At 42.2% G+C, this 18,205-nt stretch overlaps 1 protein-coding gene across 7 annotated transcripts in view; it reads left to right on the forward strand.

Annotated features, from left to right (window-relative positions):
• The window catches only part of SULF1 (sulfatase 1), a 161,645-nt gene that overhangs the window by 127,288 nt on the left and 16,152 nt on the right, over positions 1–18,205 (forward strand). For all 7 annotated transcript variants that reach the window (XM_082433478.1, XM_082433480.1, XM_082433479.1 and 4 more), the window contains 6 exons: positions 240–369; positions 12,049–12,265; positions 14,521–14,773; positions 16,288–16,384; positions 16,811–16,905; positions 17,219–17,284. In XM_082433478.1, coding sequence (XP_082289604.1) covers positions 240–369; positions 12,049–12,265; positions 14,521–14,773; positions 16,288–16,384; positions 16,811–16,905; positions 17,219–17,284 — 858 coding nt within the window. The remainder of the gene's footprint in view (positions 1–239; positions 370–12,048; positions 12,266–14,520; positions 14,774–16,287; positions 16,385–16,810; positions 16,906–17,218; positions 17,285–18,205) is intronic.

Genomic DNA, 18,205 nt, shown 5'->3' on the forward strand with positions numbered 1-18,205 from the left:
GATTTTGGAGGAAATGACTCTTCCTCCCCTGACCTCTCGTCCTCATAGTTTCCAGCTTGTAATTTTTTGCAAAGGACTCGTGAGATTTGGGGTTCCTGTGGTTTTACCCTTGATATCAATTTCTTGCTGTCTGGAGAATGTGGAGTCATGTGACAGGGAAGGAAAAAGAACAGGCAGGTCTCAGCGAAGGTCATTTCAGATCCCTTCTCACATAAGAAGCTTTTCCCTTTCTGTCAAAGGAAATTTCTACGTAAGAAGGAAGAATCCAACAAGAATATCCAACAGTCAAATCACTTGCCCAAATATGAGAGGGTCAAAGAACTGTGCCAGCAGGCCAGGTACCAGACAGCCTGTGAACAACCTGGGCAGGTGAGTGACACAGCTGTTCTGCACCATGACTCACATGCTTCTCTAATTCTCACGTAAAATATTTTCAACATGTCAAATAATGTACATTTATGTATAAAGAATTTCTTCATAGCAGTCATGGAGTGCTTACTGTGACATCTTTCCCATGACTGAGCAGTGTCTAAGTGGTCCAAGCTGGGCCTCCTCATCACTGCTTGGGCTTCCTCCAATTAAAAAAGATGGTGCTCTCAGAGAGAGACTTCCAAATATCCACCCAATTAGCCAGCATCCATTCAAGATATCAGACATATGAAATGGGTAGTCCAGTTAGAAAGATCAGAGACTGGTTCCATCTGAGGAGAAAGCTCCATCCCTGGGGCCCCTCCTAATTGGTCATCAGGAAGCATCGAGAGGCAGCTTAATCAAGATCTTGGGTAGATGACTATGTATAAAACAGGTAACTAGTGAGAGCCTACTGTACAGAACAGGGAACTCTACTCAATACTCTGTGGTGACCTAAATGGGAAGGAAATCCAAAAAAGAGGGGATATATATATATACGTACAGCTGATTCACTTTGCTGCACAGCAGAAACTAACACACCATTGCAAAGCAACTATACTCCAATAAAAATTAATTTAAAAAAAGAGATCTTGGGTAGATGCTGAGCCTCTGGACAGTGAATCACCCCAAGAGATTGGGTCTCCCCACGCCGACTAAGATCAGATGTCATCTAACCCAGAGAGGAGGACAGAGTCTGGGACCAAGGCTGAAGAATGAAAAGGGAAACCATATTCTGTTTGATTGTTGTTTCTACCTGTGCTCACAAAATTTCTGACATCAAATATTTCATTAGAATGAATCCTCTTCATTAATAGAAATATTACCAGGGAGTTCAGGGCTACCCAGAACACCAACTATTACCAATAAGAACTAAAGAATTACCGTGTGATGAATTAACACAGATCTGTTTTTAAGGAAAGTGAGAAAATAGGAACACAAGTTATTTTAAGCACTCTTGATGGAAACCTATGCTAGCTGGGAGAAATACACTATGTCATGATGAGAGGGACTGAATTTCTGCCTAAGTCATTGCGATTTAGAGCAAAATTGGAGGAAAGAGAAAAATAACATTTATCGAGCATTTGTCTTATGTAAGACACTGCACCCAGAGTTTTATACACATTAGCTCAATTTAATCTTCACATCCGTTGAGTGAAGAAGGCATAGACATCTTCATTTTACAATCTGGGGATCCATAAGTTTTCTGATTCTAAAACTCCAGCCACTTGCTGCTTTCCAAGGTAAATTTCATTAACAAGGTGAAGAGAAGTTCAATTCTTCTGTGAGTCTTTTTTTTTTTTTAATTTATCTGACCTCTAAATAACCACACAACTAGCCAACACCAGTCCAAAGTATCAGACACATGAAATAAATAGCCCCGTTATTATTAAAATGGCCTCACTCATTATACTCTATTTATACGGCATCTAGCGTATTGAATAGATGTTCATAATGAACTACTTGACCCTCATATGCTCTGAATTTCCTCATGCCTTTTCACACATAGGAATCCCTTTGAAGTGGAAAAAGGTGAGGAGGGAGGGCTCTTGAAGGAAGGGATAAAACCAGGCCTTCATGGCACTCTGGTAAGTCAGATTTCAAGTGCTTAGTGGAGAAGCTTAGACCTATTCATTATATTTCAATTTGAAGTCTTCAAATCCTTCTTATGGAAGCTCTAAGTATTATTATGATTAAAGTCTCAGAATTGTTTTGTAGCTCTAAAATGATTTTTATGAGCCAGCCTCAATAGACTAATTTTACTTCTATTCAGGAGTTGGAAATGTTCGGTGTTAAATATATCTCATGCACGTTGGTGATCTTGTTACTATTTCAGCCCTTTAAGTGGCGAGACTTATAACCCTTTGAGAATAAGATACATGGCCTACCTTTCAGTATACGGTTTTGCAAACCTATCCATATGGCTTGCGCTGAAATTTTAATATATGTCCTCAAGGGCAAATGCAGTATAAACTAGATTATTGGCACAAGTGCTTCACTCATGTGCTGAATGCCAACTATGTTAAAAACTTCACTTTGCTTTTTTATATTAATAGTTTTCTAAACTTGTTTTGCCCCCATGAAATGTTTTAATATTTGGCTCCCTGGAATTTTCCTCTGCTGCTTTATTTCTATGTTAATCAGTCTGAATTTGGATTCTATCACATAAATATATGAGACCTTCTCAAAGAACAATCTCTTTGAGAAGTGCCTGAATTAATGGAGCAAAGAATTAGACTCTGCCCAATGGTGATTTCTTTCTATAGGTGGTGCTCAAACCATAGCTTGAGAATCTGAGAACTGTGAAAATTTTGAGCCTCTTCAAGGTAGTTATTAAATCTGTAAGTCTAACCTGACATAGCTGTATTCTATAAATCTTTATATGTTGGCCTTTTGCTCTTTTATCTGGCTCCACTTTGAAGATTATCTTTTTAGTTACAATATCACTGACTTTTAGAAGAAAAGAAAAAAAGTCCAGAATAATGAGATTGTTCAGGAACAAGGCGACAGCTAAGGCTAGAGCTAACTTGCTGGGGTTTCCTTCCCCTGACATGGGTTTCACACATGGCTTGTGCCCTGCTTCTCTTCCTCTAACCAAAGTTAACTGCCTTCCTTCAAAGGCAGCACCATCTTGTCTTTGGTTTGACCCTCTATGTGGTGTAGAGGAGAAATCAGCACCATTAGCCCCATTCCCTTCACTCCTAATCCCCAAAGAAACAGTGCACCGCCCCCTCACCAGACCCCCGTGCCTGGTCACCGAAGGATGGTTTGGGGTCAACGTGGATGCAGGAAGTGGAGTAAATAGGAAAGAAGAATGTGAAGTTCAAAGGTTTGGGTTAGAATATTGACATCCACTACCTGTCGGTTGCGTGTTCTTGGACAAAAAGCTTAATTTCTCCTGAGTCTTGGGTTTTCTAGCTCAAGAAAGAAACTTGATCTCTGTCTTTGGAGGAAGAAGTGATATCATATATGTAAAGCGCTAGATGAGCTGTAAAGCATGTGCAAGCGTTGGATGTTGGGTGTTACTATTGTTCCAGGCCATCTTACCTGTTGTTTTCATTCCTATGAAGCCAACAGGCAGTTAAAATGGGCCAGGATCCCAGGCAGTTGGCATCACTTCTCCACCACGTGAACAAAACAGCCAGCAGGGACTAATTAAGACAGCACGGACATATGTGTTTGCATTACTTCCATGTTCCTGAATTAATACGAGGCTGAATGTGAATTCCCACCACCCTCTCAGCTGGCGTTGCACCCCCAAGCGTATTTATGTACACACTACACACACACACATGCACGCGTGTATGCACACAGGCACCCACTCATGCACAAACTCAACTTCTGTCTGAAGACTTTGGCTCAACAGAGAACATAGGAGTTACATAAATGAGAAATTCCTGGGCATTCCATTTTGAAGTACATTTTATATATTCTCTGTCATTTAAGAGGAGAAAGCAACTTGTTTTCTTTTTATAAAGCAAATGTCATGTCCTTTTGTAAAGTTGTTGAATTCCAGCATCTTTGTAATTTAGTTTGCCTTTCTACTATTGTATCAATACAAAATAAAAAATCCGCTGAAATTCTAAAAGGACCCCAGCATCAAGCAAAGGAAATTAGAATGTAGCATGTTGAGTGTAAGCTGGTTTAGCTCCAGGATCTATGTCGTCATCCCGAAATTATCCCTCTGACCAGAGGTCCCTGAGACCCTTTGTGACCAGCTACAGAGCAGGAATAAAAAGACATTTGCCAGTAAGTTCTGGCTAGAATTGTTAGCGTGCCAGAAATGGGCTGCCTGTTTCCAGAAACTCACTGAGCCCTAGTTAAGATCACAGGATGGCTTGTAACCATCCACTGACCCACCTCCCCCTGCCCTGGCTCTCCTGGTACCAGAGAAGCTGGCCAGAAAGACTGAGCCCCCAGTGCCTTGCTCTGGCTGAACTGTCATTTGCACAGGAGCCCAGCGTGGAAGGCAAGCCTCCTCCTCTCTTCAGCCTGCACTGAAGGATGTGTCTGAACAGTTGGGCATCTACCTAGATGCTTGGCTTCTTTGCATTTTTCAAAATACAAATCGCAGGGTTAAACATCAAACCGTATTTAATAATGTTCCAAACGAGTCAGAAACAGACAAACATTAAGGACAGACACTTTTCTCCATCAATTACGTAATGTGGCCCCACCTTATTTAATTTTTACTCTCATTTCCCAATACGCCCGCCCTGTCTCGTAAACGTAACATTCTCACCTGCATGTAGGTTGTCACCTCTGTCTTCCCAAGTGCCATTCCCTCAACCGAGGCCCACCTGCAGCCTCACACTCTGCCCCAAACCACTCTCCTTTCGTATCGGTGTCCTCATCCATTGGGATTGCATCCTGGGTCCACTGCTTGCTTGGCATGTGACCGTGGGCAAGTTGCTTAACCTAACTCTGCCTCAGTTTCTTCATCTGTAAAATGGGCGTAATAATAGTACCTGCCTCCGGGAGTTACTGTAAAGGTTATAGGAGTTAAATATATCAAGCAGCTGGAGTAGTCCTTGGCACATAGCAAGCACTCAGCAAATACTAGCTATTGATTTTTAGCCAAGGTCAGTTCACCAGTTTTACTTTCCCTCATTTGCAAGAACCATACTTCTTCCAGCATTCCAACACTGACTTTTACAAATGGTTATTCACATTAAAATCTAAAGGAGGAAACATTTTCTGTCTCTTCTGCTATTCCCCCTCCCCTTTCCCCTCCCCAATCCCATCTTACCCCATCTCAGAGAAAGCAGGAGATAAATCTCCTCAGCACAAGTAACTCTATTTCGTATTTGTGAGAAAGTTTGACAATAGCTTGAGTTAGTAGCAATTTGAACAAGGATGCTTATGTGGTCTTATATTCCGCAGTGTTGAGATGAAAATTCTTTTCTTTAATTGAAGCATAATTGACATATAACATTATATTAGTTTCAGGTGTACAACTTAATGATTCGATATTTGCATATATTGTGACATGATCACCACACTAAATCTAGTTACCATCCATCACCACACAGTTAAAATTTTTTTTTTAATGTTTTTTTGATTGTGGTAAAAGTCACATAATATAAAACATACTATTTTAACCATATTTAACTGTACAGTTCAGTGACACTAAGTACATTCACATTGTTGTACAACTCTCACCATCATCCATCTCCCGAATTTTTCACTTTCCTAAACTGAAACTCTGTCCCCATTAAACACTAACTCCCCATTCCCCCTCCTCACCCCACCCTGCCCCTGGCATCCACCAATGTACTTTCTGACTATGAATTTGACTATTCTAGGTACCTCGTATAAGTGGAATCAAACAGTATTTGTCTGCACCTAATGTACATTGGAATGCATTTTTTTAATTTATTTTTGGCTGTGTTGGGTCTTCGTTGCTGGGCGGGCTTTCTCTAGTTGCAGCGAGCAGGGACTACTCCTCCTCGTTGCGGTGCGCGGGCTTCTCATTGTGGTGGCTTCTCTTGTTGCGGAGCACGGGCTCTAGGCGTGCGGGCTTCAGTAGTTACGGCACGTGGACTCAGTAGTTGTGGCTTGCGGGCTCTAGAGCACAGGCTCAGTAGTTGTGGCTCGTGGGCTTAGTTGCTCCACGGCACGTGGGATCTCCCCGGATCAGGGCTCGAACCCGTGTCCCCTGCATTGGCAGGGGGATTCTTAACCACTGTGCCACCAGGGAAGTCCCTGGAATGCATTTTTAAGGTTAACTTAATATATGTCCTGCAAACAGATGGTACCTTCTTTTTTCTTCCCCCTGTGCTCTACAGTAGGCCCTCACCAGCCATCTACTTCATACATAGTAGTGTACATAGGTCAATCCCAAATATTTTTTCCTTGTGATGAGAACTTTTAAGATGTATTCTCTTAGCAACTTTTAAATATGCAATAGAGTGTTATGAACTGTAGTCACCATGCTGTACATTACACTCCCGGGGACTTATTTATTTTATTACTGGAAATTTGTACCTTTTGACCCCCTTCACCCATTTTGCCCACCCTCACCCTAGATGAAAATTCTAAACACATGTCCACATGCAGGTAACTGCTTTCCATGATGTTGGCACTGGCTTAAAGGATAATCAGGTTATCAGAAAATTACTGTATTGTGGTTGCATCTCAGAGAATATGATTTGACCCGAATTAGGACCAAATCCATGTAGTAAGACGTATAATAATAGAAAACTAATGTGCGTGTGTGCATGTGTGTAAAATTAAGCTTTCATTGCAGTGTATCTTCGAACAAGTTGTAGCCAAAGTTTTTTTCTTCCTCATGAAAATGGGTATAAGTAGGTCTAAATAAGAATACAGAACATTCTTAATCAATCTGAGAAATATATACAGTTCAAAACACAGAAACTATAGTGATCCTCTAGTGGTCACTTTAGGAAAAGGAAGTCACCGAAGTTCTATCACCATCTCATACTATGCTGAGCATTTTACATGGAACGTTTTACACCTGAAAACTCTTCTAAAAAATAGATATTATGCCCGTTGTAAATATGAGTTTCAGACAGGAAAGTAACTTGACCAACGTCGCACAGTTAGGAGGGTGACAAGTCTGCATTCAAACCAAGATCTGTGTGATTCAAAGCTCGCAGTCTCCCCACTAAATACTAATTACTATATTTAAGACAGTTTACAACCAGGGAACAGTAACTTGCCCAAGGACGGGATAGCCTTTTTAAAGGTCAGTTGTAATAGTTCTGCTCTGGATTCATGTAGCGCATCTTTTCCTCAGAACTCCGAAAACACTCAGCCATTTATTCTCATGACATATCCTTAAAGCCAGGAGGAGCAAGTATTATTTTACCAGATGTGGAGTCTGGAAGAACAAAGAGATTCTGCAGTTTGCTCAAGGCCATAGAGCTAGCAGCAAAGGAAAATTAAAATCGAGGTCGTCAGATCCCTAACCCAATACTTATCTCCATTAAAAATGGCTACCTCTCATCAAGTTTACATTAGATCAAATTCTTTCAATAATAAACTGTGTGTAACAATAATAAGAATAAAAATAATAGCAGCTATCTTTGTTGAGTGCCTGCCATGTGCTAGATTCTTCCTATGTGTTATCTCTAGTGCTCATGACCCTGCAGAAACTTAGATTGTGTAGCTGAGTTGCCGCAGGCCCCATAGCAATGTGATAAAGCTGATATTCAAATCCAGGCTTTTCTGGCTTGTAAGTCCAGACTTTCCCACTAAGCCACATCAATATGGGTATGAAATGCCACTTCCAAGTCCCAGGCAGAATATAGGTGATATTCACTACTACAAAACCCTACTCCAATAAATGAATTATGGTAGCACTTTAGGTTATTGTGAACAGTAAATGAATAAATCTTTACATAAAGCACTCTACACCAGTACCTTATATGGAGTAAGAGTTTAATAGGTGATGATAATGTGACATTTCTCATTACGTTGGATTCCACCCAAAGAGCTGCACACATGATTCCTTGAACCAAAATAGCCAACCTTCTCTTCTTCATCAGGTGTGATTTACCTTAAGTTACATATAATCCATCAAAAACACTAAGGCATAATTATTAAATGGAGTGATTCAATGCTGAGCTAACTTCAGGGAATGATTCAGGAGTAAGAGACTTGGTCCTTGCCCTTCATCCCAAGTTTCAGTGTAGTTGGAAAGGCTAAAATGAAATAATAATAACTTTGGAATTATTGAAATACTTTTATCGAGAGCCTCGCCCACAGTAGATGTACAGAAATATTTGCGGAATAAATGTGCGCTAAATTATCAGCACAGACTCATACGTCAGAGAGGCAGGAGGAGGACTGAAGTGGTGTCCCAGAAATCAGAAAAGGAATTTGCAGGAGTGAGTGGTTGGAGAAGATGGACAAAACTGGATCTGACCATTAACTGATTTACCGATAAAGTCCAAAAACAGAGATGAAAGCGAGGCAGTGTGCCGTCTGTATTTCGGGAGGGCGCTGACTTAACGAAGCTCATTTCTGAGGCTGATTCCACGTCGCATTAGCCTCGCCTGAGCTCGGGCTCTCATCTGACTCTGGCAACTCTTCTGCAATGCAAAGTCATCTCATTATTTGGAGCCTGTAAATGGCTTGCAGCGTGTTTCAGAGCAATTCTTTTATAAGTTCTCTTTCTCCGCCTCCCTCTATAAACTCTCTAAGTAAGATGACCGTTTAGTTGCCACTATTTCCAGGTTTGATTGCTCAGCCATAAAAACTGTCATGATATCGGACACTGAGATGACTGTGGCCAGTGTGTGGTAATTACATTTCATTAAAATTCCTAGTATGCTTGCTGCTGAGGTTTTCAAAGCCTCTAGATAATTACTCTATCTAATAGGGTCTGTGACTTGTTCAGAGAGTCCGAGGTACAGAAAATAATTGGCTTTTTTGTCAGTGGCTCCTGTTTTATACAAGAATGTGTGCGGGTAGATGTACGTATACGGTGTTTGTGGGTGTATGTGTGTGTGCGTGTGTGTACATGTGCATGCATGTATGTATGTCTATTTGAGTTTGTATGATACATCATCCACGCCAAGGACCACGCCAGACCTTACATGTGGTTAAATTCAACTCTTCAGGAAAGAAACACACTTTCTCTTCATCTCTGTCCCATAGGAAATCAACAAGGAATTTGGCTAATGGGAAATGCAGGTTGTAATCCAAATAGGCTAAGTCACTAAAAATTTTCCCTATATTTTTGTGTTCTACAGGAATCTACTTGTCCCTTCAGCTCTTACAGGGCAAAAAAAGAAAAAAAAGAAAAATGTTAATGCATTGTGGTTATAAAACTAAGGAAGGTTTTCAGTGTAGTTGGGTGCTTTAAAAATTAGTATGTGTACTAAAGTTGATATCAGTTGGGACACAAAAAGACATAAGACCATCATTTTTCAAGAATAAAGTTAACCACATTTTTTTGTCTAATAGCAAATAGAGCAGTTCTTAAGCTTCTGCTTGGCTGTGAATTGTGCATCCACCGATGCCTTCTTTTGCTACTACAGACATTAAGTAGTCAACTCTTGGTTTCTGAATGCTTGAGGTAGCATTTCAGGAGGATGGATATGTCTTAAACCATTTAGATTTAAGACAGATATAGATACTCAAGCACCACTGATTCCCAAACTTTTTGGAGCTATGAAATGTTATTTATTTTAGCGACACTTTTCACAAGCAAGAATTCTAAATGACATTTAATTATTTCTTAATGGAGTTGTACATGAGTCTCAGAGAACTTTTTTGAGAATTTCCTGGCACCTCCTCAAGCTAATTGGACATATCTAGGAGTGCTGTGAACCCAGGCCTGGAAATCACTGGTCTCCGTGTTAAAAAACTGCATGAAACCAGCTACATGCAGTTTTCAGCTAAGAGTGTATGAAGACTAAGCCTGTCACTTGTCAACTAACTGTTACAGTTAGGGTTAGGGTTAGGAGAGAGAGTGAGGAGAACTGGTTACTCTTAAACAAAGCACATTGTCCTGTCAGTGTAGGCTGAAAGTGTCCATCTGTTCAACTGGAGTCATTTTCTGACCTGGTTACAACAGTACATTTCTAGACACATTTCTTTTCACAGTCACACTCAAAAATACACATCCCTCTCAAAGACTCATCCATCTGAGCTCCTTAGACCTAAATATATCCCTTCTGCCCTCCTTGTGGGATCCAGCTGCAAAGAAGTCCGGTAACCAGCTGTGAATCTAAAGCAATGGTTCTTAACCCAGCTGCACATTAGAATCACCAGGGGAGCTTTGGAAAAATCCCAGTGTCCAATCAAGTGTGAGAACCACTGATCAGATGTAACTCCCGCATGCCTTATCGATTTGAATTCACGTTTTGGGGTCTTTTTTTTTTTTTTTAGTTAAATCATCTCTAATTTAGTTAGTCCTTACATTACTCTTGTCTTCTTATCTTTTCATGGCTTTGTAGATAGGTAGTCAGTGGCCTTCTCTTTTGAGCTCCTGCTTCTCTGGATGGAGATGTGAACATTCAAGACATCCTGGCCAAGCCACTAAAGAAGGTTGTAACCTGGTGTATCTTGAAGTAATTTAATTCAATAGCAAGAAGAGTGTATAGAGGTTAAAGTGAAATTATAGTACAAGTTCTGTATACTGGGGATTTGGGAACTCTGTGGTAGAAGCACAAAGGCAGCTGTGATAATTCAACACCCACTGAAGGCATGTGACTCTGTTAAGAGAAAACAAACTGATAAACATCGTGGTCCATTGTGAAGGGCTCTATACTATTTTGTACACAAGTGTCATTTTTCTGCTAACCAAGCCATCTGGGACCCTTGGCCAAACTTTACCTTGCATTAGGACAAGATGTTCCCCAATGATACAGGTACAACAAAGGGATATATGAGGTCATTTTACATGGTGCCTGAAAGAACATCTTTTATCTGACATTGGGGTAGCCAAAAAGTTCGTTCGGATTTTTCCATAAGATGTTACAGAAAAACCCGAACTTCTTGGCCAACCCAATAATTTTTCACTTACCTTAATATACATTTGAAAATACATAACTGGCACAACAAACGCATAATTTTACAAGTATTATTGCTTTGGCCACAGTTTAGAAATGTGTCTTTAAAGAAAAGAGGTATCAATAAAAATTGTACACAGGTGACACTCATACATGGAAGGGGAAAAAAAAAAAGACACAAGTTTGATAATACTACACTGTAGCATGTTGTAACAAACACGATCAACTTAAAATAAAAGTCATCGTTCTTCCTGTTTGCCAGATGAACATTTTAGGGAGGGAGAAAGGGGAAAATGAAAAGTAAAAGGAAGGTGATTAGATCTTTAAGTCAGTTATAGAGGATCACATGAAATAACCCCCAGGCAAAGAAAGCGCTGTTATTGCAGCCAGGTTTGATACTCACGAAGCAGGGTGGGGGGCACTGAGACCCGATCCTGGGGCATACTCATCCGGAATTTAGCCTGCAAGCTCTGTGGCTGTCTTGAGAGAAAGCTCGAACTAGAAAACCCAGGCCCAGCTCCTCATGCGTGTCTCCGAGGAGGTGAACCTTCCTCTTTAGGGAGCATCTTGTTCTGCTGGCTGCGCGCTGTTTGCAGAAGGATAAGAAAAAGCACAGAGAAAGCCTGGCACATCTGCTAATGTCTGGGCTGTGTGAACTTTGCCTTGCCCCGTGATGGACTCAGATTAAACTCATCTCTGTCTTCCTCATGTGCCACTCTTCCCGGGCTCGCATTAGAAAATTCAAGGACAGAGAACAAAGCGGCCACGTTTGTTTTTCCAGAAAAAGAAGGGTCTGGTGAAAACAGCCCTGACAGCTGTGCTCTGTGGCTTGGTGAGTTAAGTAAGGGCTTTTACGTGTTTCATTCAAGACTCTGTTTAGTCTGGATGCTGAGGATTTATATATCAATTTTTGGCTCTGGTGTCATTGAGGTAGCTCTGATTTCCCGTGATTTTGTGGTCATCTGTATTTGCCTGCAGTGAAGGAAATACCTAAGAGAACAGGAGTCAACGTTATTCCAGGGTCACTTAAAAGCTGGCCTTTTGTCCTTGGCTCTTTTTAATGGTGTCGCCAGGGTTCTAAAAACAAAAGCAGCAGTCCTTAATCAGGAACACCTGACTCGGGATGGGTAACTTGCTCTCACGTTGGCTTTTGCAGAAGTGGCGGTGTGTCGAGGACGCGTCTGGCAAGCTTCGGATTCACAAGTGCAAGGGGTCTGGTGACCTGCTTGCTGTCCGGCACAGCACGAGGCCCCTCTTCTCTCGCAGCTTCCACGACAAGGACAAAGAGTGCAATTGTGGAGATGCCGGTTATCGGGCCAGCAGAAGCCAGAGAAAGAGTCAGAGGCAGTACCTACGGAACCAGGGGACCCCGAGTAAGCGATTCTTTGTGACCCTCTCAGCGGCAGGCCAAGGCCTTTGGGAATGGATGTTAGGGGGACAAAAACGTCTTGATCCGTCTACATGTTAGATATTATCAATGCACAGGTTTGGGGCTAAAAGCAAATAATAGTTCTGTTTACAATATGAAAGCTGAGGTCATTTGAAATTTTGCTTTGTGAATATTAAGCTTAGGATGAAAATATATTCAGTAAAAGCAGCAGACACAAAACATATGCACACTTAAAAAAGAAAGAAAATAAGAATCCGAGGTTTCAGTGCTTGTGCATTTAACTAATAGGAGAAGCATAAATGCTTTTTTAAATGGCATATCTGTTTTAGGATAATATATGTTTCTAATTCCTCTTATTGACTGGCAGGGTCAAACTAGTCGAATTCAGCATGAGAAGCACTGCCTAGCATTTTCTTTATAAAAACTCTTATCAGGCAACTATCAGATTCCTATGAAGAGGCACCTTCCATAAAAGAGTGAGAGTCTAGTGCCATCTAGTGGCTTGATGTGAAAAGTGACTTATTTCTATGATAACGCCTTTCTGAACTGGTTTTGGAAAGCAGGATACATTAAATTAAATTCTATGCCCAAAACCAGGAAATCAAATCATTCACTAGAGTGCAATGGAAGCTCTTAGAACAGGCTTTTTTACCCTGGCCTTCACAGATGAACTTTATAGGATCGTAAGCCTCTAGCATTTTATCCAAAATTTTAAGTATATTCTATGTGTATATATGCACGTTTCTGGATGTCCGTAACTTTCAACAAAATATTAAAGGAATCTATAACCCCAGAGGCTGAAAATCATTGACTTTGGAGGTTTTCTTTCCTCCTGAGAGAAAATGCCAGGTTTAATAATTCACACAAAGATTTCAAGTGGGAAAACGACAAGGGACAGGACCCCTGACCGTCTCCCTTAACAGAAGCCATCTCCAGTGTCCAGCTTGGAGGTGGGGGAAGCCTCTTTTCTCTCAAGAAGTTCAGTTGTCGCTCCCCTGGCACTGACCATAAAACACACTGATTTTTCCGTGTGGAGCGCCAGCTCAAGAAGTCTGGGGCCACTTTTTCAAGCCACGTGGAGTGCTGTGTATTCGAGAACAGGAGTGGACGTTCCCCTTTTGCGTAGTGATGGGATTCGTGAGCACTCGCAGTGATCCAGTGCACAGGGGCGTTTCCTCTGAGAGCAGCACCCTGCAGAGAGCGACATGATTCTGATCTCGCAGCCAATGTGCTCCCTTTCTTCCTACTTTAGCAGCAGGCTGGACACGTAAGGCCACTGAGTGCCCCCCCGACCCCCCGCAGAGCCTGAGTGCATCTGACCAGCGGGGACCAGTGTGTGCATGTAAAAGCTCTTATCTAGCCCACAGTGAGCCTTGACCAGAAAGCCCACTCACCTCCCCCTGGCATTACTGTCCATCTGCCAGGCATTTAGTCAGTTGGCTGATGAAAGCATTTGCAAAATTTAATTTTTCTTAGAGCAATCTTCTATTGTTTGTGCAAATAGAAGGTGTCTGGAGCATTCACCTTTTTGAAAAAGCGGCCCAGTGTCGTGGGAAGACTGTAATCTTTAGAATCTGATAGATTGTAGTCTGAGATCCCACAACTATTGGCTGCATCACCTGGCAAAAGTATGTAACATTCAAAGCTTCAGTTTTCTCATCATAATATAAAGACGATAACGAACTCATGAGCCTGTTTTGACAATCTGATAGATTTTTTAATGTGAGGATTTATTGTCATAATTCCTGTCTTTCATGATTGTGCATTAGAGATAAGGACGACGGGAATAATACACAGCAAAAGCTCATTATAGTCATTACTATTATTAATAGTTTTATTGTTAAAAACTAATTATAGTCATTACTATTACTAACAGTTTTATCCAAACTGCCTTGTGGTTCACTTTGAAAACTTGATGTAGAAGTTCACAGCCTACCCTAGGGGGAAAGGGTCTTAGAGATCACCTAGATCTACCCCCTCACTTGAGGGATGAAAGGCCTGAGACCTAGAGAAACACACCATCCAGCACACTGCTCTGCACTTGCAAAGCCAGGACCATAGCCTGCCTCTCCCAGTGTGAATTCCCATGGGCCGGCCACTGCACCATGATGTGCCCCTCAGCAATGCAGTGTGTGCTGCTTGCCCCTTCCCAAAATGCTCACCAAGCCTGGCGATCATTTTCTTCCCTCCTAAACTACACCTGGCCATCCGTGTTAACCTGTCTGCCCTTATTTCCAGAGTACAAGCCCAGATTTGTCCATACCCGGCAGACACGCTCCTTGTCAGTCGAATTTGAAGGCGAAATATATGACATAAACCTGGAAGAAGAAGAACTGCAAGTCCTGCGACCGCGAAACATTGCCAAGCGTCATGATGAAGGTCGCCAGGGGCCCAGAGGCCGCCAGGCCAGCAGCGGCGGTGATGGGGACGCGATGCTGGCCGACAGCGGCAATGCCGTGGGCCTGCCCGCCACTGTCCGAGTGACGCACAAGTAGGAAGGCTTTGTGTTCACGGGGATTGAGTTCAGAGTCATCCCTCCACATCATACGATTTTGCCCCTTTACAAAAAGCGGTGTCACTCAGCAGTACGGTGTTCCTAGAGCTGGCCGATGTGGTACATACCTGGGGGTTAAAGAAGCAACAAGGAGTCCAAACAGTGATAGGTTTGGACGTTTGCTTTGGGTCAGTTTCACATGAAGGCTGATCAGCTGGGCATTTAGCCAGAGTGATGCTGTCACATCTTGACTCAGCAGGAGTGGAGTTCTGCCCTGAAGCAGTTACCTTTGTGGAGTCTAGAAAACACATGGAAGCCGTTACCAGGGCTGGAAAGGCTCTCGCTGCGTGGGCACTGTGGCTCAGAGCAGTTACAGTGTGAGGCTCTCAGAAATGAAACACAGCCCAAGGGAGGACTCTGGGTCCCGGAGAAGCTTCCAGAAAGATGGCGTGGGTTGAGGATGGATATGAGATGCAGAAACACCTGACCTCTCCAGATCCCAGAGAGTCACGGAGATGGGGAGGGAGGTGATTCCCCTCGGCTTTAACCGACTACCCTGGTTCTTCAGTTCCTTCCAAAATCTGTGTGCTCTCTTGATAGAGAAATCTTTTCTTCCTGAATTTTTTTAGCGAGATCTTTGTTTTCTCTTGCATTTCATCACTTTAGGGAGGTGGGGTGCTGTGAGCCCTGCCAGGATTTTTATCTCTGGGACGGGTCTCCTGGTGCCTGCAGCGGTTATGGTTAGATGCTAAAAGATTTAGACGCGGGTTTGTTTCTCATTCAGTGTTGATTTGCTCCCCCATCCCACCTGCTGTCCATCCCTGGGGCTGCTTCTTTGCTTCAAACTTAATGGGGCACCTCAGGCAGGCTCTTTGTAACAAAATAGGTAGGATGAATAACCACCTTCTAACTCTGTATTTCTTCAAATCAACCATTTCCGTTACAACTGTGAGAACTTCATTTTTTTTCCTACAGTATTTGGTGGGGCTTTCGAAAATGGAGTTTGGGGGGGGTGATGTTTGTTCACGGGGACGTGAATATTGAATGTTGCCTTGATCTTCGTGATGACGTCTCTCTGATACCATCCTCTGTCCTCACCAGTAACCAGGAAACATTCCCACTTATCCTTGTCTGTAGCTCAGCTCCAGGTAACTGCTTGCATCCAAATTAAGCAGTTAGAGCAGCGGTCCCCAACCTTTTTGGCACCAGGAACCGGTTTCATGGAAGACAATTTTTCTACATGGTGGGGGAGGGAGCAGGGGATGGTCTAGGCGGTAATGCGAGCGATGGGAAGAGATGGGGAGCGGCAGATGAAGCTTCACTCGCCTGCCCCCCGCGCACCTCCTGCTGTGCCACTCAGCTCCTAACAGGCCGTGGACCACTACTAGTCCATGGCCTGGGGGCTGGGGACCTCTGGTATAGAGGATAATGAAGTTCCCTTGGCTATTTTTAATGCTTTTTAATATTAGCATAGAAACCTATTTCTAATGTTGTTTGCTTGGTTTTTGCAGATGCTTTATTCTTCCAAATGATACAATCCATTGTGAGAGAGAACTTTATCAATCAGCCAGAGCCTGGAAGGACCACAAGGCACACATTGATAAAGAGGTGAGCCACGGCCATGTGACTGGAAGGTATATTCCAAAAGCCCACCCCACTTGCCAGCCCTGCTGTGTGCACTCATCTTCTTTTATAATTATGCGAAGAATAGAAGAACAAGCTGCTTCTGCTTCTCCAGTGACACTGTGATAGTCCTGACTGAAAACAAAATAGAAGGTGAAAAAAGCATGACCTCTTGAAGTCTCTGTGAGCAAAATGATTCAATTATAAAAGAGCCAGCTGTTAATGTTTATTATAACACATCGGTTGGAATATAGAGGTAGACATATTCTAGGCCCAGCTTGTTTCCAAATTAATTATCATCTCAGATGAATAGCTGTCATTGTGGAACACGGAAAACAGGGTGGAAGGGAAGATGCTTTGTGTAGAAAATTTTGATCTTAAAATGCCGCTGTGGACATGCGTGTTTTCCAGATTGAGGCTTTGCAAGATAAAATTAAGAATTTAAGAGAAGTGAGAGGACATCTAAAGAGAAGGAAACCTGAGGAGTGTGGCTGCAATAAACAGAGGTGTGTGTGTGTGTCCATCCGTGGTCTCATTTTCACGCAAGCTGCAGTGATGCACGTTAGGCTTCTTTCTCTCTTTTACCAATAGAGAGCTTACTAAATTGATATCATGTATTGTGATGATCTAAACCATTTATGTCAAATTAAACATGTCATAAACCTAAGCAGAAGCTTAAAAAAAGAAGTCCCATTAACTTAAGATTGTTACATACAACAAAATAACTGCCTACCTTGTATTTTGCTTCCATTTTATAAATCAACTGTTTGATCAAATGCACGATTATGAAGACTCACTTTTCAACCTTCTTGCCTGCAGCTATTACAACAAAGAGAAAGGTGTGAAAAAGCAAGAGAAATTAAAGAGCCACCTTCACCCATTCAAGTAAGTAACTGTTGGCCACATTTGCTGGGAGTGAAGGACTTTTGGCGGGGCCTTCCTGAAAGGCTGCTGCGACTCCTGTGTTCCAAGTGGTGCTGCTTAAGAAAAGTAGATGCAACTGGGAGGGCATTAGCTCAAGAAGTGGAAAACAAGCCCACGTCTTGCCAAGGGACCATGGCAGTCGATATTTTTGGAATCCCGGGAGGGATTATCATTTGAAGTTCTGCTCTAATTGCGTGTGTGCTCTCTGCTGGTGTATCGGCTGGTATCTAGATTGTACTCCATGCACTGCTTTCTGTGGACTTGCTGAATTAGGTCCGTGTGTTCTGCAGAGCAGCGTGCAACTGTGTTGAATTCTATAAGCTGGAAGAAAAAGACATCTTTTTAAAATAATCATAAAATTTGCATGTAAAGGGAATTTAATATTTGAGCCTCAACAAAATTTGAGCCCTTCATGGAAAGATCAAGATAATAAAAAAAAAATTTTTTTTAATTCTTTCCAAGTCTATTTTGTAGGATTTGTCCAGAGAATTTTAGAAACCTAATTCTAGTCATCTAATCCGACCAATCATTGACTTCATGGCTGATAGATACTGGGCCACCAGGAAGTTAAGCCACTTGCCCAAAGGGCATGGCCAACAGGATCTACTGGTTCACATTGACATTTATTTCCATCAATGTTTGCATGTCAGTAAGGAAGAAAATGTCAATCCTGTTAAGACTCAGTACAATTCTAAGAGCGTTGTCACTCCATGAGTTTGTCTCCAATATTGCTGTTTATATTTTGTGTTTCGAGGCCCTCTGAAAAAGTGAGGCCATCTGTTATTGTGCGTCTACTATCTTGTGCCTAAATCTGTGTGTGCGATTCATAGCCACGATCCTATTTTTACTTGAGAAAGTGCTTTCTGATCATTAAAACGTCCC

Source organism: Balaenoptera physalus (assembly GCF_965194825.1).
Source record: "Balaenoptera physalus genome assembly, chromosome: 17".
Classification (NCBI taxonomy): domain Eukaryota; kingdom Metazoa; phylum Chordata; class Mammalia; order Artiodactyla; family Balaenopteridae; genus Balaenoptera; species Balaenoptera physalus.